General features: G+C 38.8%; 1 protein-coding gene across 6 annotated transcripts in view; it reads right to left on the bottom strand.

Annotated features, from left to right (window-relative positions):
* Positions 1 to 26,997, bottom strand: part of CFAP47 (cilia and flagella associated protein 47) — a 354,600-nt gene that overhangs the window by 70,292 nt on the left and 257,311 nt on the right. For 5 of the 6 annotated variants that reach the window (XM_053934672.1, XM_053934674.1, XM_053934676.1 and 2 more), the window contains one exon: positions 16,305 to 18,621. In XM_053934672.1, coding sequence (XP_053790647.1) covers positions 18,400 to 18,621 — 222 coding nt within the window. In that variant the 3' untranslated portion in view covers positions 16,305 to 18,399. Of the gene's footprint in view, positions 1 to 16,304; positions 18,622 to 26,997 lie in introns of those variants that run through there. The other variant, XM_053934673.1, reaches the window with a different exon arrangement.

Below are 26,997 nucleotides of genomic sequence, written 5' to 3'. Positions count from 1 at the left end.
CACAGTCATTGGTGGTACATGAACATAACCTGTATCACATCCTGCCAGACGATGCTTTATTGTTGTTATTGTCATTTATTGTTTAGACTAACAGGAAGTGCTGCCACTGTTTGTTTAAAATCAAATTTAGTAATTCTGCATTGATCTGGAAGAAAACTGTTTAGAAGAAAAACATGGCATTTACAGAAACAGTAAAGAATTTATAAGCTATGCTAACAACCTTGCTTAGACTATGCCACTTTCAATGCTGTTATTTAGTTACATTATTTTATTGTAACACACGTGAAGAAACTATTCTGAAGCTTAGAAGAAAGCTCTAAAGTATCATTAAAAATACTGCTCTGAGGTATCATTGCATATATCTACTCATATCCAGAGGAATAAAAAATGTAGATGGTTACCAGAAGCTTAAAATCTAGCAGCTATATAATTTCTTAGATAAACAGAAGTCAGCAGCGTATGGCTCAAAGTGATAATTCTCAGAAACCAGGACCTCCCTACACCACTAATACCAATCTAAGCTCAAAAGTAGCATTTCTGGTATGAGAATCCCCCATTCAGCCTCCTCTTTATTGCTCTTTCGACATCATGGCAAAAGCATAGAGGCCATCCACCCTTTGCTTGCATTCCCCAGATTAGTTTTCTTGGAAGCCCTAAAGCTACAGTAAACTTTGCCCAAAACAAGAAGAGTTTGGTGGGGCTGGGACAGCCTTGTCTGTCCTGCTGCCGTGACAGACCAAGGTCTTAGACCTTCTTATCTGAAATGTGGGTGACTTCACATTAACTTGAGAGGACGCTTCATCCATTTGAATATGGGATCTAGGGAATGTGAGCAAGTATAGAGGGAAAGAGGCAAAAAGCCAACCCTGCTGTAGCCATACTCCCCAGTACAGCTCCCAGTCAGAAAAGCATTAATAGCTCCACAGCCTCAAATGCCAGAGGGTTTCAGAGTCACAGCAGAGGACTGGATAACATTTAATGATACGTTAAATTTTCTACCATTATCATGCACCTTCAACAAGTAAGTCCTTTAGCCTGTAGCCAGTGTACCTCTGTCTTTTTAGATCTTGTGAGACTGCAAGGTCTTTGGGGTAGAAATTTTATCTCCATGGTAAAATATCCTGTACATTTTAACATATGATTTAAAAATAATTATATGGCCAAAGGACTTCAGTGTCCTCTTAGCTGCACACATTTAGAACTGCTAAGTTTTAACTGGCATTTTTCAAAGCAGAATTTAATCCACACTTCACATTCCTATTCTGGGAAAGTTTAAGGGCTATTGCAGAAAAGTATGGCTAGTTAATTATGAATCTAATTGTCACATAGGAAAAAGGGACACTACAGACCTTTTGGCTGATTAAGACAAGTAACACTGCAAGGGAGAGCAACAAACTTGTAAAGTTTGTAAAAGGGGAGGGCAATGGGTGCAAGGTTAGGTCTCTAGCAGCCTCTGGTGGCTGTTCAAATAGAGATTTATTATTTTTTATGTTCATGGTTATGCAAAGGTTTTTTTTTTTTCCAATTTTGATTTCATGCAGTAATATGAACAACTTTTGTGTTATGAAAAAAGTGTCTTTGCTTGTAAACTCTTTGGTTATCTCTGAAAGTCTATTGTTGGAAGCTTTTTAATAGAAGAGGTCACCTAAATACATTGGTTAAGCTAGCAGCATCTAGGTGAGAGGTAGTCATGGTAAGTGACTAATTACAAAGGTTCATTCAAATGGTTTTGAGCACAGATTTTTGGGTTGACTATTATCAATGTAAGCTATATCAACACACTACCTTGTAAATTAACAGTCCTGCCCTTTAATTTTATTGAATAATATTGTTTCATAGTAGCAGTAGATTCCTATAGTATGATTTATCAGCTTTATGTCTCATGTCACCCCAGTGATTCCTATAGTATGATTTATCAGCTTTACAGGCAGTAGATTCCTATAGTATGATTTATCAGCTTTATGTTTCATGTCACCCCTGGAAAATGCAGTAATTTTTGTCAAGCTGTATTTCTTAAACATTGCAGCTGTCATCCACTGCAACTGCTGCAGTAAAGACTGCAAACTACTAACACTTGCAGCTCCCTGTTTTCACAGACTCCTAATTTTCTAGCACAGTCTCGTTTTAGTAGTCAAATTTTCCATGTTAGGTCACAGGAGTGAGTGTCTGGAACAGAACACCCCATTAAGATATTTTTTCCAAGGAAAAGACCCTAGAGAAGGTTACAACACTCTTTTGTGCACATAAACTGATCCAAGTGTTTAGATACATAATTGCTTGCACAAAACTCTGCCTGTAACTCCTGTGTACTGCCCCAAGACGTTCACACTGCTGCACTGCTCATTTCAAGGGAAATTAGAAAGGTGAAAGTCTGTTCACCACTTAAACAGTGCCTTTCTGTATCTTGGAATGTCATCAAGATCCTACCTTGAGTGGAATGCATGCAGGGCTGGGTCAAGGCAATGTGGCAAGGGTCATGTCCTTTTCATCTTAGCCCTAAAACCTAATCCTAACACGCGGTCTAATTCCTCCTCTGTCCTCTAAAAGAGGTATATGTCACTCCTCCTTACAAACTGAATTTGTTCTGCTCTACCCAGATATAAAGAGTGGCTCATGTTTTGTTGACTAAGTCAACCTGACCTCACAGTTAGACATTTATAATCAATATATTTCAATGAATGCTTTTCCCTAAAACTGTACACCAGATGATTAACAAAGAAGTCTTTAAGGACTTCCTAAAATATCTTCTGATCTGGTTTTTTTCTTTGCCTCCAAAGATAGGGTATTTTTAAAAGTGGCCAAGCATTTCAAACTGACCTTTTCTTTACATTCATGGGTCATTGAACAGTAAGCCTTTCAGACAATCCTAAAAATGCTTGTTTATAAAGCAGTAAAGTTGTGTCACTTAGAAAACGTGCATTCTATATGAATAGAAGAAAGCCATATGTGATTTTAAATAGGAACCATAAATTCATATTTATCTGCTGATGTGTGTTCTTAAAATTTCTGCTAACATAGATCAATATGGCAAAAAATATCATTAAAACAAGTCAGGAAGACTAGAGCTCTGCAACATAGAGCTAGAGAGACTCAAACCTCCCTTTCTGTAACGTGGCCCAAGAGGAATTCCACTCTACAGAGCAGTTTGGCATTTATCAAATCTTTCACAAGATTGTAACAGCAGGTGTAGAACCACAATGAGACAGAAACAACCTTTAGCATCCCAGATTAGAAGAAAATTACCTGCCTGGTTTTAGGTTGGAAGTGTTTAGCCTATGGGCATGCCTGCAGCATCACTGCAACGGCACGTGGAAGGAAAAGCTTGGAATATTATCCTGTGCCTGACATATCATTTATTAAAGGAACTTTCATTTTTAGACACTGGTGGAGGATGAGATTTCCAGTAAGAGTCTGTAATGAGTTTTACATGCACAAGGTCACCCTGTGTGCTGTGCAGTGCTGGAGAATTAAGGGCAGTGGTGTTTGCACAGGGAGGAAGGACAGTGAAATTCTAGCAGAGATCTTTGGGCAGGACAAAGGTCAGAGTTAGCACCAACTGTGTACCTGAAAGAAACCATTATTTTAAGAGCTACTGAAGTACTTTATTCTTTCTTACTAATCTAGGTGATATAATGGGGATCTATGGTGATCTAGCAGTCAAAATCTTACAAGAAAACCACTAATCCTACACCTTACTCCCAGTCACACAACTTGTCTGTCATTGTTCCACTTCCCAAAGCTATTTTTATTGTTGCCTAGAGCCTATGTAAAATTATTTTCTGCTTCTTTTGTTTCTTTAAAGAAGGAAAGGTAGACACCACTGACTTCTCAGTCCTATTAATGGTTTGTCCAATGGACGACATGAAACCATTGTTTAAAATATGTATCTGCATAGGAGCATTTTGTTTTGAAACAGCTTGATTTTAAGTGTGGCCTGAGAAATGAGCCTTAGCAGTTAAATATTATGGAGCACAATGGTGGGAACAACTAAATTACGTTTTCTTGACAGGAAAAATTTTCATCAAAAGCATGTTTACCCACTCAAAATACAAGCTACAAGTGTGAAAACCACTTGCAGGCAGCTGTGGGTGTTGTAAAGATCTATGCACAAAGGACCTGCTCTCGTTGCAGCGTTGTCCTGCCAGCCAGTGAAATCACTGCTCAGGGAAGCAGCCCCTCCAGAAGACTGTCACAAAAGGCCTTGCTGTGCAAGCAAACATGAGCAAGCTTGTCTGCTCTGCCATCTGTTACTGAGACCTGCTGTGACTGCTGAATCATTCGCTTCTCTCGGCTTATTTGAGGTTCTTAGCTGGCATCTTCAGAAAGGAGGGCTTGCTCGTCTCTCTGTCTTGGCTCGGGGTGTGAGTGAGGATTACAAAATGGCATTTTCTGTCACAGTCCGACTGGAAGAGAGATACAAGAAGACAAATGTGTCAAGCCTTGGTTGTTGAAAGTTTGGGACAGAGAAAGAAGAGACTGAATTTAATGTGAATCTTAATCTTGAAGAAGAGGGGAAACAGGAACAAGAGTTGAAAGGCTCCAGCCTGCTGTTCTGCAGGCAGAGAGAGGAAAATCTAAGCAGCAGCTGATTGAGACAGCTGAGTAAAGAGGCTACAAGGTAAAAATAGCAGCAGGTTGTCAATTAATCTGCCAGTGTTTGGCATGAGTGAGAAAACAGCAGGAGGCTTTGGGAGAAGCCGAGTCAGGAGTCAGGAATGCTGTGTGGGGAAGGGGAGGCAGCTCTGCTGTGAGCCATGAGCAGGAGCTCGCAGAGGAGGAGCAGGCTGGGGGCTGGGCTTCTACGCTCAGATTTAAGTCTGAAGAGACAACCCAAGTCTTACTTTATCACAACTTCAAATTGAATATTTGTGTGAAAGGGACCCTTTTATCACTGAGATATCCACAGTTATTTTATGCACTTCCTTAGAAGGGACACTTGCAGATTTCTGAAGTGCCCTCACGAGCACAGTCTGTCTACCCCAAGGAACAGGGATGTCACCTGCCACTGCCCCACCACAGCCACTGAAACACATCACTTCTAAACGAGATGTGCAGCACAGGAGGTGCTAAACCCCCTGGAGTACTGTCGGTGCCATAGGGCTGGGTGTCATGGATTTTTTTGTAAATGCTTTTGCTCATTGAGTAATGACTACAGTGCACAGGCATATCTGATGGATGGCCTGCTCAGCATGCTGATGGGCCAAGGATGGAGCTCTATGTTTTGTTTGTTCTTTCCTGAATGCCAATGCTAGTGAAGGGTTTTGCAGCGAGAGTCTCAAGCTGTTTATTTACGCAGTAAGAATAACATAAATATTTTGAAGTGTGGCTCAAACCAGCCTTCAGCAGAGACAGTAGACAGGCTCAGCAGAAAAAGCTTGGTATGAGCAACTAGGGTGTCATCTGTGATTGACTCCAATTGCAGCTGCTGTGAACTGGGGCATTTGAACCCGTGATCTTAATTGTGCTGCACACATTCTTGGATAAAAAGTGCTATAAAAATGGCAGGAGTAGCTATTCTGTATTTTTAATAGTATTTTATCTGTATCTTTTCACTCTCCCTGTTCCTGAACTACCTGAGGTGAAAAAGTCAGCCAGTGCCTGTTCAGAGGAAAAGGTACAGCTGTGGTTGTTGTTAAGCTCAAGTTTGTCATTTCAGAACAGGAGGCAGGGATGGAGTGGGCAGGTCACTTCCTAAGCCTGCAGCTCTGCACAGGCACTGCCTTTGAGGCTCAGTGCTCTCTAATTCACTGTGCAGCAGTCTGGCTCACATTGGCTCTGTACCAGCTTCTCTAAACCCCCCACTGGAGCAGAGCCAGCCTGGCACCAACACTGGCTTCTGGGTTGGTAGGGAATGTGGGTACCCACCCACAGCACAACATCCACAGATGAGAGCTGGGCATTGCAATCCCCTGTTCTGCAGCAGGCAGAAACGGCTCTCAGAAGAGAGGCCCTGACCCCCAGGCAGGGGGGTCTGACAGAATGAATTTGGGCACACCTCAGGAAAGCAACCATCCCAGTGCTGCCAGACATCCTGCACCAGTGCTGAGGACTGGGCTCAGAAGCTCAGAAGGAAAGCAGCAGCATCCCCCAGTACCACAGCTCAGCCTGCAGGCAGGGCATGTTTAGCTCCATGAGCACAACTCTGCTCCTGGCTTGGGACAGCTCCCCTGGTACCACCAGCTCTGGCAGCAGCTCTGCTCTGCCCATGACTTCTGTCAGCCAGGACGTGGGGACTGGCTTAGCAGGGGTCTCCTCCATTCATGCAAACTCATCCATCCTACTCCTTTGGGAGATGGATTCATTTCTGCTGTTTAAAAGGCAGAAGCAAAAGCAGGCTGTGCCGGGCTGTGAAGATGGACAGCTTTTTAGAGATATCTGTAATAACAAAATCCATCTCACCCAAAACAGCTGAGACACTGTGGCCAAGCAAGAGGCTAGCAAGGCAGATGGTCCCCACCCTTCAGACACCTTGCAGCACAGAGCAGGGGAGCACATTTCTCTAGTCCAGAGATCAAAGCAGTTTTCACCTCTCCTTGAGATTTTATTCCATGGCCATTTAAGAGCTGGGCCAAGTGGCATCATTTGCAAGCACATGCCTTTGCTGTTTAGGGATCCAGCCCAGAGGTGTGGAGAGCTTGCCTTAGGTTGGCTGTCAGAGTGACAGGCTCTCCCTTCCTGGCTGTGCCCAGCTGCCTTCACAGGAGAGCTCATCTACTGGTGGGGTGTCTCCTGGACTTGACAGAGAACATTCTGCAGCAGACAGCAATCAGTGGCCAAGTTATCCCAAAACATTGAGCTCTGATATCCAAAATCCTCGCAGCACTGAAGGGAATGCTCACTACATTTGTGTATTCTGGCTGTCTCATGGGCTGTGTACAAAAACTAGAGAGATTTAAGTGTTAAGCATTTCAGTAATTAAGCAAAAATCACAATTTTATTCACTGGCTTGTTGCAACAATCTCAAAAAAGAGTTCTTCCTATCTCTTACTCATCCTTATGGAAGACCTATAATGTGAAACTTGAGCTATTTCTATTTCATATTAATTAGGAGAAGTACCAAATGCAGAGAAAAGATACCTTGCTCAGAGCTTAGAGATGACTCCCTGTGGCTTCTTTGGGAGGGGAATTGTCCCAGACATGCAATTATCTCCATGACACAAATACCCTGTTAGAAACCTTTCATCACCAGTGTATTAGGATCAGCTGCCCTCATAACCACTAACTACATCACTACCTGTTACATCAAGGGTACATATGGAGTGGCTGCTCAACTATTAAAATTGGTGTGGCCACCATGGCTTAAAATCTAGAAGTTTTGGGTGCATTTCAGAGCACATCTTTGTCTTGAACTTTGAGAGTAGCAGTGTCCATGATCCCTGTTCAACCCTGAATAAAGACTCATGCAAAGATGTGCCAGAAAGATGAGGGCCTCAGCTGGTGTTAAATTACCAGTGCAGAGTGCCCCATCTGCCACTGAAATACAGCTGCATGGTGCAAAGTGACAAGCACTTGGTGGCTGCTTCCTCTCAGAGGTGTCCACAGGATTTCAATCCCCCCCCAAAAAAAAAAAAAAAGAAAAAAATATTAAAAAAAAAAATCTGTCCTGTCCATATGGCTATAATTCATTGGCCATTAATCTCCCAGTGTTTACATGTTGATTCCTCCAGAGCCTAATCTTAGCCTGTAGCTGTCAAGCCACTGCTTGGAGAAAAAACAGGACTGATCCTGCACTCCCAAGGACTCTCTCAGTGTGTAGGCAATAAACAAGTGTGAGGCCATACGTCAGACATGTCAAGTCATAAGAACTGTGTCATTTTTACCAGCTTCCCACATGTCTGCCTTGACATCCAAAGGGATCCTCACAGCAGTTCTTCCTCTGCTTCACTTGTAGGTGCCACTTAACAGGGACTGAAGAGGAAGAGCTTCCAGCTCTACCCCATTTATCTCCTTCACAATCAGGCACTTAACTAAAACACGGAGGCTTGCAGGTTTTTTTCTGATAAGGAGAAATTGATGATGAAAAGGGCATCTGTGACATGAAATCCAATTTTCCTGAAGACAACGGGAGAGAGGATATCAGGTACTCACTCCCTGTTTCAGCCAGAACTCCCATCCCCAAGGACTCACTACACATTGCCCAGCCAACCAAACTCTGATATCAGCATTTGCCATTTCATGCTTTTACTTCATGAGTGGTGTCAAGGAAGGCTCAGACTAGATATTTGGGAAAATTTCTTCACCAAAAGGGAAGCCAAGCATCCCAATAGGCTGCACCTGGGCAGTTGATTTACCATCCCTAGAGGTATTTCAAAGACCTGTGGATGTGGCACTCACAGACAAGGTTTAGTGGCACTGTTGGGTTAATGATTCCAACCTAAATAATTTTGTGATTCTCGATGGTTTATGGGCTTTTCTCAGGCAGGTATGCCTTTAGTGTGAAAACTCTTACACAAAGTAATGGTGACACTGCATAAAATAAAGGTTTTTTACAGTTACTTAATAAATTAAGGATAATGGTTCTTCCTGAACCCTGAGCTCCAGTTTTAACAGGTTTCCCATTTGCAGTCAGGTGTTGGTCAGTCATTTGAGCTCAGTAGTTTCAGCCCAGCTTGTACATGAGACAAATTACTCCACAGCAGCCTCTATTGCCTCACTGGGGTTTTGTAGGAGGGAACCACATATGCACAACCCTTTTATGCCTCCCTGTTCTCAGAACTCTTCCACTTTTTTTCCTCAACCTCTCCAGAAACCTAGTTTGGTTTTGCTTTCTTAATTTAAAATTTCAGTTCTTTCAAAAGGGAAAATGTTCAGGGATTGTGAGGGGGAAAGTGGGCAGATACCTGTTAAGTCTCCCGGCTCAGACCTGTCTTTTTTCTATGTTGCTGGTTAGTTTGCAAGCTGAACAATTGTATTTTAGATGCTTAGAAACCTATCTAGTTTGCCAGAAGAGCTGATCAGCATGGCTCTACATGTGACCTAGTGCTTTTCCCAGCAGCAAAAATCAGGTGTAGCTCAGGCTCCTTCTTAAAACTTACATGACCTGTGTCACCAAAGGTGTTTTACCAACAAGCAAAATGTAATTATCACTTTTCCAAAGCTGAAATGCTTCTTTGGCATCGTTTGACCTTCTAATGAGAATAAATATGTTACTAAACATTGCATTCTTTGGAGGTAAGAGTCAAAATATTAAGCACTTGCTGGTGAGCATAAATTAAGCACTTGCAAAGGGGGTGTCTCTACTCTTACGGTGTTATTTTTTTTCTTATGTGACACTGAAAAGTGAATCACTCATCAAATCCTACAGAAATCTGGGTACTGAATTCTGACAAACTCTAGGGTGGTTTCATTTCTTTCCTTTAGTGCGAAACCATACCTGTGATCTGCACACTCACCCAAGCAGAAACTACTACAAGATGACTCCAGGCATCCTCTCCAGCACCCACAGCTGATGGTCCTCTCCACTGGGCACATTAATTATTTGCTAGAGTAATTAACTGGAAGCCATATAATCAATGCCAGATGTTTTGGAGTTGTTTCATGTTGGATTGCAACAGCTACTGGGTTCCCAAGCTTATAATCCTGAATGTTTTTCCCAGGGAAGGCCAAACTCTTCATCATCCAGTCAGAGCCCTCCATCAGCAGCTGCTTGTATTCTTCCAGCCCAAAGCTGGGGTGGTATGACCTCACCAGCCCCACACCCCACTGCTGGCTGGACTTGGGTGAGATTGGAAACTGCTGTTAACTTTCTATTTCCCTGTGCATCTTCCTCAAAGAGATGTTTCTGCCTTGGGAAGAAGCATTGAACTATGTCAGAGTTAGTGTATTTACATGCTAATGTTTAGATCCATGTGACATTTATAAAGGAGAACAGTGAGGGATGGAAGGAGGTACTTGTGTCAGTACTGTGGTGGCTTTCTGGGGAGAAAGCTCTGTGGCTTCTTCAGGTTCTACTAAACATTGCAGAGAGGAGATGTCTCTTTTTTCACTTATTGAAATGATGATCATTATCTGCTCATGAGTTCAACACCAGGTTTGTTTTTTTTTTTTTTTAATGTTACCTTCAGACTATATTAAAAATGGTAAATTTTCACTGGTCTTGAACTACTTTTCATAGACATAATTATATAGTGTGCCAAGATATGGCCTTGCTAATTTTACCCTGATATGGGCTTTAATTATGTTGTATACTTACCACAAATTAACCAAATGCAGTGGAATTTTGCTGGGGAACTGATTTCTTCTTAACATCCTGACTGTCTATAGCCCATCAAAGACATTGATAGAAGTTTCTCAGATACAGGTGTGTTTGATTTAATGGAGAGGGGAGCATTTGTTCTTTTAATTGCTTCTCTTCAACATTGTGAATGCAGTGTGGTTTCTTTAGAGCCAGCAGCTGGTGGTGTCACACTGTTAATGTGCTTTCCCTCTCAGGAGCCATTTGTTCTTGCACCCTCATCCTTCCTGGCTCTCCTCACTGGCCTCCTCCCCACCAAACACTCTCTCAATCTATTTTTATGGAAATGCCATGGCATTGCACTGCATCTAAGGAATATTCTGTCTTTACTTTACAGCCAGAATTACAACACTCCTCTCAAGGTACTGTTCCTTGGTGATACAGTTTTTATTTTGTTTCTATCAGTTCTATTTGAACTGTTTGGTATTTATTTCTTGTTATTGTTGGACTATTTCTTGGGCTGATTTTCCTTGATGGACTTCTGGGATCTGCACTGGTCCTTCCCCTAGTTTTACCATAATTTTTCATACTTGTTACATTGTGACAGAGACACTTGTCATAGGATTGACAGTCCTGGCAGATGTCTGTGACTGGCTCAAGTGTTCCTCAACACCTGCTGATTTTTTTCCTCCTGTTTCTAATCCCCCATAACCTTGTCAGCTTTCTGTGCCAGTTGATTTGTACTACTTTCTTTAAGGTAGAACTATTCCTCACTTAAAATTTTTCTCTTCCCAAATAATTCTAGTAAGGCCCTTACATTCATGCATGCTGCTTTTAATTCATTAATTCAGACACCGGTAATCTATCTGATTTGGTTATTTATCCTCTCTGTTAATAATCAAGTGATTTATTTTCTTTTACATTTTGAAAAGTGATAGGAACTGCACCCAACCATCATTCTCAATGCATTAGATGATAAGTAAAATCTTCCAAAAGCAACATCACAATTCACTATCAGCTATCATGAACAAGCTAAGTAAGCTAAATGCAAATTTCCTCTTTGTAATTTATTCCTTTTAACACAAACCTGGGGAAATGTGCAGAGATAATTTGCAGCTTACTCTGAAAGTTATGGATTATATCAGTCCATGAACTGATTATATTTAAAGCCATGGGACCCCCAGTGGCAATATCCCCCAGCTGTTCCCTCTTATTTACAGCAGCACAGCTCTGGCTTCAGCACTGCAGCTGATCTGGGCAGCTGAAGCCTCACAGCACAAGGGGAGAGTGAGGGGGAGGGAACTCCAGGCAGCTCCAGTGCTCCTTTCGTCGTCCATGGTCTGAGGGAGGAGCATGGGGATGTCCCAATTCCAGCCACCTCCCACCATGGAACTCGGGCACTTTGTCTTCTGTGACCTGCAAATGACCAAACAACTCTTTCAGATGTTGAACCCCTAATTAATGACATTTTTTAATGAGCTAATCCAATGTTTCTGCAGCTGATTTGTGTTTCAGTACAGTGACATGTCATCTAGCAATTAATTCCTTATAGGGCAGTGATCACAGCCACTGTGTCTAGATACTGTCCTCTAACTGAAAGGAAGGTTCCTTAGAAAATATTTCTATGCAATAAGATTTCTTTGCCATGAGGATTTACTTAATTTTGTAGCTGTGAGTTCGCTTGTCTCTGTCTCCCTTTCACACTATCTACTCTGTGTAATTTAGATTCAAGTTCAATAGGAACTGCTTCAAAATGAATAACTGGTAGCTGAGCACAAGAAAGCTCAGATCTAGGCAGGGTAGCCTTGTTATTGGTTTGATGTTGCCTTTTTAATTACCTTTTATTATTGTTTGTTTACTTATTTTTTAAATAGCAAATATTAGGACAGAAGTAAGGCAACAGTAAACGGAATGGAAGTACCAATTAACACTCGCCATGCGGCTGCATGGCTCAGAAAAGCATTTTAAAGTCAAAAGTTTTCAATGCATTTGAAAAATTTTGAATCATATTTGAATGCAACAGTTCATGCCAGGAGCAATGCAAGGCTGCTGAGTCAGTGCTGTTCACATATTTACCATGTATTTGACCCAAAACTCACAGGTATGCTCTGAACTCAGAAGCACACACCTGACTGCCTGCACATTCAGCTTGACTTTCCAAGTGTAGAGTTACACAAATACAAGTTTATTTTACATTCCAAGGAATAAAAATAATCACTATTTTATTCTTACTTAATATGTATATTTGTTAACTCTGTAATATGCCACACGCTTCAGAAAGGTATTCCTAAATGGAGTTAGTGTGCTGGCAGTACAGTTTGTTGACATAGTGGATTTGGATTTGTTTTCTCCATTGATATTAAACAGTCAAAAATGTGTCAGATTGTTGACAGGAGTCCCCAGTACACTAAATGCTGTATCCCAGGTATCAGTCAGGATATTTATGGGGGAATTGACTGATTGTCCATCTCTGGAGTTCTCAGGAGAGACACAGACCTGCTGGTGTGAGTCTGGAGAAGGGCCATAGAAACGATCAGAGGAATGAAACATTTCTCAGGTATGGAAAGGCTGAGGAGCTGGTGTTGTTCCACATGGAAAAGGCTCCAGGGAGATCTTACTGAAGCCTTCCAATACTTAAAGGGCATTTACATGAAAGATGGGGACAGACTTTTTAATAGGGCCTGTTGCAATAGGACAAAGAGTAATGGTTTTAAACGAAAAGAGATTTAGACTAGATAAAGGGAAGAAATCTTTTACAAAGAGGGTGGTGAAACACCAGAACAGGCTGTCCAGAGAGGTGGCAGATCACTGTATCTGGAAACATTCAAGGTCAGGTTAAATGGGGCTGTGAGCAAACTGATCTAGTTGAAGATGTCCCTGATCATCGAAGGGGATTAGATGACCTTTAAATGTCCCTTCCAACCCAAACTGTCCTATGATTTATGATACTTAAACCTAAACAATATTAGAAAAATGGATACTATACTCATCAAGAATGTGGAAGTTTCACACCTCACCCTGAAGTCTGTTTGTTTATTAATAGATCATCAGGAATCTTCCTTTTCATAGGCTAGTTTACGCTTCTTTTAGAGAAGCGTGTGAGTGGAGGAAATTGTTTCTTATGTATTTTTTTCTTTTTTTTGGTTGTTGTTTTGTTTGGGTTTGTTTTGGGGTTTTTTTTGTTTGTTTGTTTGTTTTTTCTTTTTGAATGACAATTGCAGGTTTTATTGATTTGCAATGTATATTTTGCACTTCAGTGTTATATATATGAAAACACTGAGGACTGGGAGACGTGAAGTCAGGACACAGCCACCCTTCCCACCCCACACTGACAATGTCAGGCCAATGCTGTGGGCTACAGCAAAGGCACCCTTGGATACCTCTTCCAGTGAATGGGAAAACCGGGCCTTCAATTTTCATAGAGATTGGTGAATTGGATCTATACATTTAATAAATGGAAGGATTTTACTTTGTTGCTTTACCCTTCTTGATACCTCTGATTTATTTTTCCATTTAAGACTTGTGCTAGACTGGTTTGTTGGCATCTGCTGTGTACTACTATGGTAGGATGAGCAGTGAGTTGCCAAGTTTTCCACTGACAGGTTTATTTAATTTTTTTTTTACCAGGAGAAGCTGGGTACTTTGAAGAAGGGAGGTTAATCATGTAATAATGAGGGAAATAGAAGGTCAAAGACAGTCCTTGCCCCATATGTCTTTAGTTCCCTAGTCACCAAGCAGTGATTTTTAGACACATTTCTGTGCAGTGACCTTGGCATCAATTCCTGCCATGACTTCACCACATTGGCATCATGCCATGGTCTCAAAATGTAAAATATCCTTCTACAGGAAATCTGACACCAATATTACAATAACTGCAGTAAACTGTAGAAAAATATGTTTCATGACAGTGGAAGCAGAAAAGCTGGTAGATAAATTGGATTCCTTTTTAGATGAATATTCTATGGATCAGTAGGTTTATTCAGAGTTACTTAAAAAGCAGTTAACATTCCATTAGCAACAAACTGTGATCTGTGTCAGCAGTAAAGCACTGTTCAGTCATTTATTTTAGAATGAGCAGTCACTGCAGGGAGAAATAAAATTATGAAATGCCTCAGAAGCAAATAAATAGTAAGGCAAAGCCAGGGATTTTCTCTCTTATTCTAAATATTAAGCCTTCCTCCTAGGAATATCTATTGCTGTCTATTCATATACAGCAATTCTTTCCCTGATGTTTGCAATGTGCAGGGTGAGTCAGAACTTTCTGTATCTTCTGCTAGTTTGGGTTTGTGATCAAAGAGGAAAAAAGTGCATGCTCAGATTTGGCTGCTGCTATGGTATTTCACCAAAGTAAGAGCATTGTTGGTTCAGCATTTTGTCCTCTGCTAACCTGGCTTCAGTCCCAAAGAGCTGCATGGAAAGAATCCCTTTCCTTGCAGAAGGAAAGGATAGGGCACCGTGCCCCCGAGGGCTCTTTAGCTGATCACGATTGCCTCCTGTGCTTAAAGCAGCCTTTATCTCCCATTCTCCTGACTCACACAAAACCTGCACTGGCACAGAAGTTAATGTTTGACTCCTATTATTTTCGATGGGCAGTTTTGATACTTCCAAACCTTTTTATATCTTGTGAGAGAGATCAGGTATAAAACAACCTTCGAGTGTCATGGTGAAGCCAGACATGAATAGAACAAGCATTACTGAAATTTGTGCAAAACCCTCTCCAAGCTGAGCTGCTAATGGCAGCCATCCTAAAGACATCTCCACATTACCCTGGTGTCATTCTCCTGTGTGCATTGTGCCAAATAAAGCTCAGCCAAACATCAAACAATTAGAAGGCCGATTGCTTTGTACTGCTTTGAAGCCATTGCTCTGGCTGTACAATCCTGAAACCTGCCCAGGGCAGATTGTCCCCACTACTGGACATGTCAGATAAAACCAGGAGCTCAACAGCTGCAAAAGCTCCACTGTATTTTAACAAATTTAAACGTAGACCTCATTCCCAAAGTAACAAATTCTGTGCTACACAATAATATTGCCTAAGGTTTTAGTTCCTTGTTTTAATTACCCTGTTAGATGGATCATTACAGTGAGGCATCGAGAGAGAAGGGAGGAAGAAATATAAATAAGCACATGGTGACTACACTGGTTAGACAATCAGCATTTCTGCTAAGCCACTAACAAGAGATGCACAGCTGACTTGTGTGTGGCATGTGAGACTATGATTAAAACATTTGGCCATAAATGCCATAGTGACTTTGAAAAATTTATGAATTAGGTATTTCTATAAATCAAAATATATAACTGGGGTCAGTAGAAGTAATTCTAGATCACTAATTGATATTAGCATTGAGAAATTAGGAGGTATTAGTTACAGTAATAACCAGTACCTCCTCATTTCCCTGAGATTCTGCTGTGCCTACACAGATTAATGTGAGGGGAAAAACTCCTTTTTTTAAATCCTTTTCAGAAGAAAAGGATCCTGGTGAGTGTTTTAATGTGGAGAAACAAAGTTTAGGGTTTTTTCCCTATCAGTTTCTGATAGTGGCTGTTCTGATGTGGCATGAGGGCACAGAAATCATTGTGAGGGCATCTTCAGAAGCCATAACTTGAGGCTGTGTTCATTCTCTCCCACTGCCTTTTAAGATTACGATAATGAATAGTAATTTAGAATTAATTCAAAGCTAAATGATTTGGGCTGCTTTTTTCCAGACCTGAGCCCTGACTGCAACAGTTGTGTTTAGGTCTATCATCTACAAGAGCTGAATTTTTCTGCAGATTACATTTTTAGGGTGCAGGGTGATGGTGAGCTTGCCCAGCTCTTCTGAAGTTCACATTTAATGTTCAAAAGCTTTGAAGTGAAATCTTTAAGTAAAAAAACCCAGCATTTTGTAATCTTTTCCCATGTCAGACCTTTCCTTCCAGGAGTTGAAACACTAATATTTTCAAAATGGCTCAGTAATTCTATTAAAAAGGAGGAAGCAAGTAATGAATACAAGTTATCATTCTGGAAATCTTCCAGTGCTGCTGCTTAGAAACAGTTTTTAAGAGATATACTTGGAATTAGTCCTAGCATTACAAATAATACAGTCACCTCAGTGATGGAAGTGAAAATTATCAAGCTAAGAAGCAAAAATGAATTTATTTTTAACAATTTATATAGTCACTGTAATCCATAGATGCATGCAGATATTATGTAAAACACTATGTAAGTTACAACCACACAGCTAAAATGGTGTTTCTTTAAATCATCTTTGCAAGTGTATTCTTAATAGCAGAAGAAATATGCTTAGATCTGTTTAAATGATAAGAAACTAGAAAAATAAATTTTTAATATTACGTCCAAATCCTGACAATGGCCTATATTGCATAGCTCAGAAGTGACCTTGTACACATTGAAAAAAAACCATAATTTTGTCCCGCAAGAACAGATTATGCATTCATCCCTTTTAAAACAGGTAATATAAATGGTTCCTTTGCAAACACCCCTCTGGTACTATTTTATTGCACATTTACCCGTGGATGTTTAAAATGTTTAGATGTTATGACAGAATTTGAAATCTAATACATATAACAGCAAGTGCAGGCAAGTAAATCGGGCATAACATTTCTGGAGTGAGCACCATGTAATTTTTAGATGATTCACCTCTACGCTACCTGCTAATCCATTTCTGGGAGAATTAGAAAATTTTGTGCATCTTGCAAAAAGTGCCATTTTAAATAGGAAAGCATAACTTTAAAGGAATGAATCAAGGATAAAAATGCTCTTACAAAAAGATAGTCAATTAAATTTTTCCTGAACACCAAGCATTAGTTGTGAAACCATTACTGATCCACAAATTCTGCTTTCTTACAGTCAGATAAACACTCGCTTCATTCATATATGCAGATAGAGCCTTCCTATGAAATCCAGCTGCATTTGTGGTCTCAGCATCATTTAAGGTAAATATTACAACAGCTTCTTTCTCAGTGTCTTCTAAAGATATCAATATGGACAGTGTCTTTCCAGTGTTGTACATAGAATTTATAAAGCTGATTTTATTCTCACTTCAGATTACCTGGTTTCTGACCAAAATGGGGCACCCTGCATTTAGAAGAGGTATTAAACAGCACCATTGCTGTTTTATGTGTTCCCAACATTTTCTGTAATTGCTTCTCTAAAAATGTGCGGCATAAACAAAATCCTCAAGCACATTGCAGTAAAAGGGTTTTATTGGTGCTCATTTGCACTGACCTACATAGGTTGTTCTCAGACTCCCCATTCCTGAGTAGTGATGCTCATTCTGTATTGGAGCCAAGAAGGCACTTAGTCTGTGCCAAGCCATCTTTTTGTCAAAGTACATTTCGCTATCAAAATAAAGGCACAAATACAATTTATGTTCTGTTAGTAAAATCAGGAAAAATTATCTCAATGAAGAAAGGAGTCAGGAGTTACCCATCCAATGATCTTACAAAGCATGACTGCATAGATCTAACTTTCCACATTATATGAAGAGCAGAGAAAGCCTGAATTCCCATCTAAAGAATGGAAATACAAACACACTAGGAACAGCACCTCTGATTTGTTTATTCTAGGAAAAAAAGGAAAGTCTGTCTTCATTCCTCACTGAATTCTCATAACTTTCTATATGTTAATATTCTGAAGCACTCTATAAAATATACCTGACATAAAGTTACTGCAGCAGGACATTTTATTTCACTTCTGTGCTATGTATATTTATCAAAGATTTGAAATGTTATGGGATGAATAAAACAAGATCGTTATTTTATATGCAGCAAAGATGTCCTAATTAATGAAATTTGCCAAAGCAAGAAAAGGTAAGGATTTTCTTGTGGAAGAGAACAGGGATTGTTTTTTCTTGCTTGTTTTGCATGTGTGTGATGTGCTGAACATCACACAGAATGTTCATTGAAACTTCCTATTAGAGTCTTATTAAACCAACATCCTCTAGAAAGCAAGGCATTATTCTGAGTTACCCAATCTTCAGATATATTTTTTTTTTAATTAAAGCTTTTTCTCTGAACTTGCTGACATCTGCATGACATAAATAAACTGTTAGATACCAAAATCCCTTATAGAAAAACAGGAATATTACTAGGGTTGAGGTGCTCTGAATCTTCCATACAGAACATACAATCTATGCATACCATATCTGTTCAAAAAAATTTAATAAACCATATTTACTTTTTATCTTCAGAATTTATTTGTTCTCTCACTAAAAATGAACAGATTATAACTTTCTCTGTTTATTCCTAAGGACTAAAGGTGTTCCTTTGATTGGTGAGGATGCTCCAGTGGTTATAAGTTTCAGATTTTCACGTATAAAATTGCGCTGTCGGACGGTGAATGATCCTGTGTAGCTGCTGGTGCAAACTACTTTTGCTGCCACTGTAGGTGGTACAGTCTGTGGAGGAAGTCCATTGATTACATATGTCCACTGCATTGATTGTGTCTGAAAATAATGAACAGAGAAAGGAAAAAAAAAATCAGTGATCAAATACCTTGAAAGTTCATCCGTGATTTAAGACACAACATTGATTTCAAAAGATATTTGTCCTTTTCCATGTAATGCACTGGAATAACACAGAATGAGAATTGCACTCCTGGAACAGAGAACTGAATCAGATTCAGCTTTATTCAGGACCAGGCATAACAAAGATGAGAAATTTACCTTCCCTGGCTGATCTAAAATTCCTTTTTTATTTAAAAATCCCAGAGGTCTGTACATTTTTCAAAGAGCTCTGTATGTTTTTCAAAGGTGACTATTCCTTGGCTATTAAAGCATAAATGCCTCAAGTTTGTACCGTAGGATTCACTTGCAGCTCTGCTATCTGTAACAATTAAAGTATCAAATGGTGGGATTTTCACATTAAAACAATGAACAAAACTAAGACAAAAAGACTCAGAGTATGCACAAGAGAATTGAAGCTTCATGTTGGAATCTCTAGTTTGAGGCATATTTATATGGATTGAAAATGACACTCTTCATTTGCTCTCTGTTTATAACTGGTCTCTAGGAATGGAACATATGTTTCCATGTCATGTCTTGTAACACTTGAATACTTGATTCTCCCTGAGTACATGATCCTTATTCTTACTACACATCCCATCTACCCATGCTTAAAGAGTTTTATTCCTATGAATATTAGGATATCCTGCTGTCTATTTCCCATGCTTCATGTGTGTCCTGAAACAGAATTTTGATTGTTAAAAACTCATGTGTAATTTTTGCAGATCTTCCAATACATTTCCTTTCATAACATATCACTTTAATTTTTGAAAGCAGGTCTTTATTCCAAGTCTCTAGCACTTTCCTGTCATTACATCTGGAAAAAGGTATATTCCTGGGTTTTAGTTTTCTATTCTCCTTTCCTTTAAAAAAAACAACAGAAATATTACAAACCTAGAAGATATTACAAATTCTCAAATGATGTTTCATCATGCCCAGCTTTGTACTGTGCAAAAGGACAAAGTGTTGCATGACCCCTTTAGGCATAGACTGTCATAAATTCCCTCACATTTAGTGACCAAAAATCCCAGTTTTACATTGGGGGCTTTTTTTTCTCCTTCTGAGATAAAACTAATAGAGGAAGACTGAGTAAAAATATGATAATATATTCATACAAGTGAAATTTGGCTTTTATACAGAACACAGAGCATGAACATAGTACACAGAACATAGCAGATTCTCTGGCTTTGCAGTCTCAGAGCAGGGAAGTCACATTAAATGAGTGGTATTTCCAAATTCCCAAGTTCTGCCTTTCCTCAGGACACAGCAGTGCAATCACACAGCTGTGCTGGCTGTGGTTCCAGAGCAGGTTTTGGTATTCTCCTGCTGTGTTGTACTACAGGGGCACAGCTCATAGGGTCACCTTTCCCTGCTGCTTCCAGTTTTATCATTACAGCAGGAGTTGTACTTCATGGAATTCATCACCCATTTAAAACTAACTTAATCCTTAGAACAATCAATTGTAGATAGAAACATTACACCTAACACCAGTGTCGTTCTTCATCTGAGGAAACAAAAGGTCAGAAAGGCTGATATGCTCTCAAATTGCTCTGGAAAGCAGTGCTACAGTCAAGCCTCAAAGCTCATGGGTCTTTCCCTCAGCTGGCAGTCCAGCTTCCCACACGGCTGGATTTGTGACCCGTTCGTTCATTCCAGTGTGAGCTCTCTGCTCCTGGGCATGTCAGTAACCCAACCAGATTTGGCATGTAGAGAGGTGCCACAACACCCACACAAATTGTGTTAGATTCTTGCACACCTTAAATACTATCAACCATCTCCAAAGCACAGTGTATATACTTGTCTTACTATTTATTGCATTCTGTCATTTAATTATAGTCTAGGTAAAGCACTACAAAAGCCACAGAGATGAGCACTGAACCTTCTCCACCTCCAGCCTTCTGTGGAGGCATCCCATATTTACAGCAACATACAGAAGAAGGAAAAAAGCATGATAAAATGTTTCTTGACTTTACTAAGTTTTGTTATGTCAGTTTTATACTTGCCACTGAAAAAGTTTGAATCTGTTATGTTTATCTTTGTTATCTTTCATATGCTTCTTCCTACCATTCTAATTGCTACCCTGTTCAGTGATAAATTATATTTAAGGAGTATCATTACAAGCAGTTTTGAATTTATAATACAGATATTCAACAAAAAGAAGTTTCAGAACATTAAACCATAAACTCTTTGGCTCAGGATTTGTTCTCTGCTGTGCACTTTTATAGAGCATTTACATTATTTTACAGATATACTGCATACACTTACAGCTCCTAAATGCCATCATCCTAAGACTCTATAATTGTAATTTTAACCAGCATTTTGGCTACTGAATTATACTTTTCTACCCCAATGCAGAAAGAATAGATGAGGGTTTTTTTCCTGTGGATTTTTAAAGAAACCTCTGCTTGAAAATGGGCAGTACTGATTTTACATGGTGTCTGCTGAATGACTTGTCTTATTCCAGTAAGATTAATAAATGAGAACTCAGTAGATATTTCACCATGCATGCTTAGTTTTTAAAAATTTTTGTTACTATCCTACTAAAATCAAAATCTAATTTAAATTGGATATTATTTTGTGTAAAACAGGCAGATTAACTCATCTTTATTCTCAACCTTACTTAATACTACAAAATGAACTAGTAACTCTACTGTTTGTAAAGGTAACAGCCAACAAAAGCAGGTGTGACATGAACCAGCATCAATATCTTATGTCCAAAGATAAAGCTGTCATTTAAGACAAGTAAGTGGCTCTCCAAAATTAGCTCATTCTTTTATTAGCTTCAGTACAAAATTAAATAGTTTATCTTTATTTAATAAAGCAGATGAACAATTTAGTTTAAAGGTAATTTAACCTCACTGTCTTATTCACTGTGTGAAAGTCTCATGGATTATTTCAAGGTCAGAGAAAAGATCTGAAAGGTGTTTCAGCCAGTGATTTAAACCAATTAGCAAGTTAATAAAAAAAATAATTTTGTTCATTAAATCCACACATATTGTGACTTGATTGTCTGTAGTATTAGTAATAGTATGATTTAAATAAAAATGGTGGGCTATTCCATCTCTCCACTTATCATCAGCATCAAACAATAGATATAGACTTCTGGGTAGTAATAACTTTATGTTAATTTCCTGTTTGCCACAGAAATATCCTGGATTGTGAGTCCAGTGGTAAAAAATGAATTATGGCTTGAGTTGTTGAAAAAAAGTTGCCTATTCTGTTGCTGTGTCAGGTGTTCTGTAGCAGGAGACATTGCAAATCCACCCTAATATCTTGAACTATGGTGTTTCACCTATTGTAAATCATGTGCTATCATCCAAGACTACTGGAAACAATCATCAAGAAAAAATTGTGCATTTATGTACACATTAAATGAAAAAACTACTGTTGTGTAAGGTAAGCTCAGCATTTGCTGCTAAAGGGAAATGAGTGTCACACACATGGAAAAGTTACTGCAATTGTCAGCATAACTTGGGGCTCTTTGTTTAGCATTAGAACCACCCAGAAATCAGTAATTTTCAATGCAACCTAGATTTAAGTAATTTTCAGTAAAACTTAGGCAACCACAAATGTCTATTTTACTACAATACTTAATTTCCAAGGGCACAATATTAGTTGCTCAAGCTGCAAGTAATTTTTTGGGGGATAAGCCTGTAAAGATTAACTTCAGTAATTATTTTAACCAATATGAAAACTGCAGCAAGAGCAAGTCTATCATTTACAAAATTCATGCAAGTGCCTCAAAGCTTCTGCTTTGGGTTTCCAGGCCAGACACGTCACAGCAAAGGAAAACACGGATCATCACAGTTTCAGACTTTCCTGAAATGGTGGAGAGGAAGAAGAGAGACTTTCGAAGCTCATCCACATATGACCATAGAATTATGACAGAATATTTGATTTACAAGCAGCATTTACTTGCCTCCAAAGTGGGCCAAAATTTGCCAAATCAGAGGAACACTTCTTCCTATTTTTAAGGCAATGCAGTTTATTGTATCAAATCTGGAATAATTCCAATACTAGCTCTGGTAGTAGCAAAGTCTAAAGATGAAGGTATCAAATCTGCAGCAATCTGTACTATGACTAGAACACAATTCCAAAAGAGAATCTCTATTAAGAAGATATATCTGATATAAACATAGGTAGTTAAGAATCCAGGCTCCCTGTGATGCATATCTAGGCCTATTTCACACACAATTTAAAAAGAAAGACCAGATCATATTCTGAATGTCCTTGACAATCTGAGGGAGGATTTCTTGTTGAAATGAATTACTTTCTTTTTTCAAAACCTCAGTATTCCTGAATCAAAATGTGAAAAGAATAACAATTTGGCTCACCTAACTGGAGTAATGGCCATGCACTGAGCTAAATCTCTCTGAAAAATGTTTTTAACAATTAAAAATGAGACACAAACTGCCAGTTCTTATTACATAACCTAAGTTATTCAAGTAAGTCATTCAATCATCTTGATGGCTGATTGAGTAATGTTCATGAAGCAAATTATTCAGCCAATACTGGTAACAGTCACCAAATAATTTATATAAAAGTCTATTTGTTTGGTATCCAACCCATTTTTACTGATGCCTTATGATTCATAGGATTAATTTGCAAAACACAGATTATCCATGGGTGTTCACTGTAAGCTGGAAGTGCTACTGAAGTACATGGTAAATAATTGCCAAATCAGTCTGTTAGGAAAGTGGACTGGGAGCAAGGATCAGGATTTTCAAGGAATATTGTATTCCAGTTAGCTTCCAAATACTGTTAACTCAGAAAAATCAAAATACAATTCACAAGACTTCCTAAAAAGTTAAAACCACAGGAAATTACAGATATTGCATCAAATATTTCCTGGCTGTTAATTCATACTGCCAGGTTTTGTTATACAAACAAACAAAAAAGACCAATTGCAATCAGTGTATACAGAATGAAATTAAAGCAAACCTTTATGTGAACAGTGTACGGGAAGAGCAAAGGCAAGAAAACTCGTGGATCAAGACAATGATAGTTTAGTAAGTGATGGAAAGAAGGGAGAAAAAACACAAAACAGTAAGAATCACCTCCCACAAGCAGACAAATGCCCATCCAGGCTCTGAACAATTTCTCGTGAACAAGATGGATAAGACTAATTTTCTTAGTTTAAAGAACACTTCCAGATATAATTAAAATTTACTTAATTGGTTTCTGCACTTCAAATATTAGGTGTTTCACAACATTGCTTAGACATTACACAATCGAAATCCTCCAGGATCGACAGTGTTCTGAATGCCCTTTTACATCAATGATTCCCACATTATTAGCACTATTAGCATTATTAGCAGAACGATAAGCAAAGTAACCTTTCCTCATGCTTGTGAATCAAAAATGTTGAGTACTGATTCTGCACTCTGCTTCTAATCCTACAACTCAAGCCAGCACCAACGTGTGTCTTATTTAATGGGAAACTATTTCAATTATTCTAGTAAGTTAATTACATTTTTCCTTGCTCATTCTTTTCAAAAGATAAAATTTAAAATAACATTGAACTATGGTAATTAAGAAATCCACCAGGAACAAGGCAGTTTCAGCAAGCTGCTGAATATGTAACAGTACTGTTTGCTGTTAAGATATGCAAGTTTGCATAGACAAGTTTAGAGAAGCCACACCTGGGTGCTGTGGCTGGCACACTGCATCATTTATTTGCAGAACAGCATGACAAATGGTTTTGATATGCTATCTTCCATAGGCTAAGTTAGTGATTATTCAGTAATAAAGGTGCACAAGCCTGACTTCTGGAGGGCTTGATAATGTTACCTGCAATCTGGTTCACTCTGACACCTATTTTATCATTTAAGACTTATTGTGTGTGCCTTCTCCTTTAGAATATCTCAGAAGTCTCACGCACGAATTACAAAGCAATTGCTCTGGTCTCCAGCTGAATTCAGTACCGTGAAAGGAAATTAACTGCAAGCCTATAGGAATATGCCCTTTGCCAAGGATTCCCAGCCTCCTGGCTGCTCCACCTTGTGCCTGGCTGTGATTCCTGCCCCAGCTGCACCTTGACATCCCTCAGCTCTGTCAGTTTTCTATTCAGCCTGACTAGCACACCAGAGCTCTGGGATGTCACTGTGGCTCAGGAAATCCCTTCTGTCCCCACAGCACTTTACAGCTCATCTAAGTAGTGTGCTCTCTTCACTTATTTATCATTAGGGATAATTATTTTTGTTTTTCATTCAGAACCGCACTGTTTATGAAGGCAATTCTAAATTTAGAAGTTTGATTATGGAAAAATAGCTATTTAAAAATGCTGTTCAGGCACAGTTTCACTGTTTCTTACCTGTAGCTCAATTAGGTTGTGATGTCCTCATTCAAAGCTACAAGCTTTTTCAAAGAAACGAGCATGATTATTTTCCTTACTGCCTTTTTGTAATAGTTCATTCTTTGATCTACATAAAATTTTAAAGTAATTTTCTATGTCACTTCTGCAAAATTAAGATTCCTGGCAGCTATTTAAATAATTATCTAACTTCAATTGTTTTGAGATGTAGTTGACTGAGAACAGAAGTTTTAATGATGGTTAAAGAGCTTTAACTGCGTCAGCAAAGTAATTAAGGTTTCTTGCCATTAATAAAATCTACTGTAAGTATTCATGAATATTAAGTCTCAAAGAATTCATACCACATCCCACAAAAATTGTGTGCAGAAATATAAACTAGTCAATATGATTTCAATTATACATACATATATATATGTTCAGCTAGTAAGATGTACACACTAAGTTCTGGCAGAGACAGACTATTACATATATGTTAATGTTAATTAGCTTCTCAGCATTGGGTTCTCAGCAGGATAATAAAATAAAAAAATTGCACATACAATATTTGGGTTTAAAATTTAAAAACAAATGAGAAAAAGATGACTGTAGGATCTTCCTCCATAATCCAAACCTCCCATTTTCCATTACAACACAATTGTAATGATGAACATAAACAAAAGAACTTACACTGCTATCTGTGCTACTTTACAGCTTAATTATCACTGTTCATTGAAACACACAAAAATTATAAATCTGATACTCACTGTTCAAAGAATTTAATAATTAAAATATGTTCGTGTTAGGACTATGAGTTTACCCTTGGAAATGCAAAAGACATTTTAAAGCAAGAGCACTGTAATCTTTTATTACAGCAGCAGCAGAAGAGAGGCACTGCAAAAGAAAAGAAGCTCCTTCAACATTTCTAAAAATAGCCCAAAGCCTCAGCCAATATATTGGCTAGAGAGGATACATGTAAGAAAAGTTCTTCAGTGTTAGGTCAAACACTAATTGCATTTCACCACCTCCACTCTTATTCCCCAAATAAGAATGATTTAATATAGCTTTTATTTAATATATCTTCCTAAGTCTGTCTCCCTCAGGTTACTAATGGAAATGATTTCAACAAACACAAAAGGCAGAAATGAGTATCAGGTATTCTCAGCATCTCATCAAATCTTACATCAGGTCAGTGCTGAGAGAACAGCAGCTGAATCACACATAGCCACAGATGCTCTGCCTTCCATCAGAAGTGCAGGAATTAAAGCTTGTGTGGAGCAGAAAGGGGGAAGTCTGGAATACAAAAAAAAGGCTAACAAGAAGAGCAAAGAGAACACAAGCCTCATCAAAACATTACTGAAACCACTTAATTCTGCAATTTGAGTGAGAATGTTAGAAAAATCTCTAAAAGACTTTGATGGAGATAACTCCAACTGGTCCAGAATGTGCTTATGAGCATCAAGAATCCTTCATGCATTTTTAAATGTCCAGAAATAGATCCTGATATATATGTAATATGTATGAATGAGTGACTTACTGCAGCCACACACAGTATCAAAGGTGGAAATGTGAAGAGCTGTCTGCCTGGATCATAACCAGAGACTGAGGTGTGAGTGCATGTAGCTTAAAAATCCAATTAGAAACCGGCCATCTATACTGAAAAATTCCTAAAGGGAAATTCTGAATTACTGCCTGAGTTCTTTAAGAGCTAATAATAACCTTTGATCATTGTGTTTGTCCCATTCCAGACAGATTTATGGTAAAATCTCCTTGTTAGTGATGAAAGCTAAGCCAAGGACAAGCATAGCTACTGCATTTGTATGTGCCATGCCTAAAAACAGCACTTCAGTTCCAAAACTTCAAGTTTCTGAGCTCTGTAGCTGTGTCATACAGTACTTTGTAAACACAAAATAGCACAGAATATATTCAGTAAGCTATCTTATTTTTCAAATGGAAGAGTGATAAGCATTATTGCTGTTTATGTAAGGAGATTCTATTAATCAGACATCTAAAAGAAAACAAGTAGGAGG

The sequence above is a fragment of the Vidua chalybeata genome, chromosome 2 (genome assembly GCF_026979565.1).
Source record: "Vidua chalybeata isolate OUT-0048 chromosome 2, bVidCha1 merged haplotype, whole genome shotgun sequence".
Taxonomy (NCBI): Eukaryota; Metazoa; Chordata; class Aves; order Passeriformes; family Viduidae; genus Vidua; species Vidua chalybeata.
Note: the sequence above shows the minus strand (reverse complement) of the source record. Positions and strands in the feature narration are given on the sequence as shown.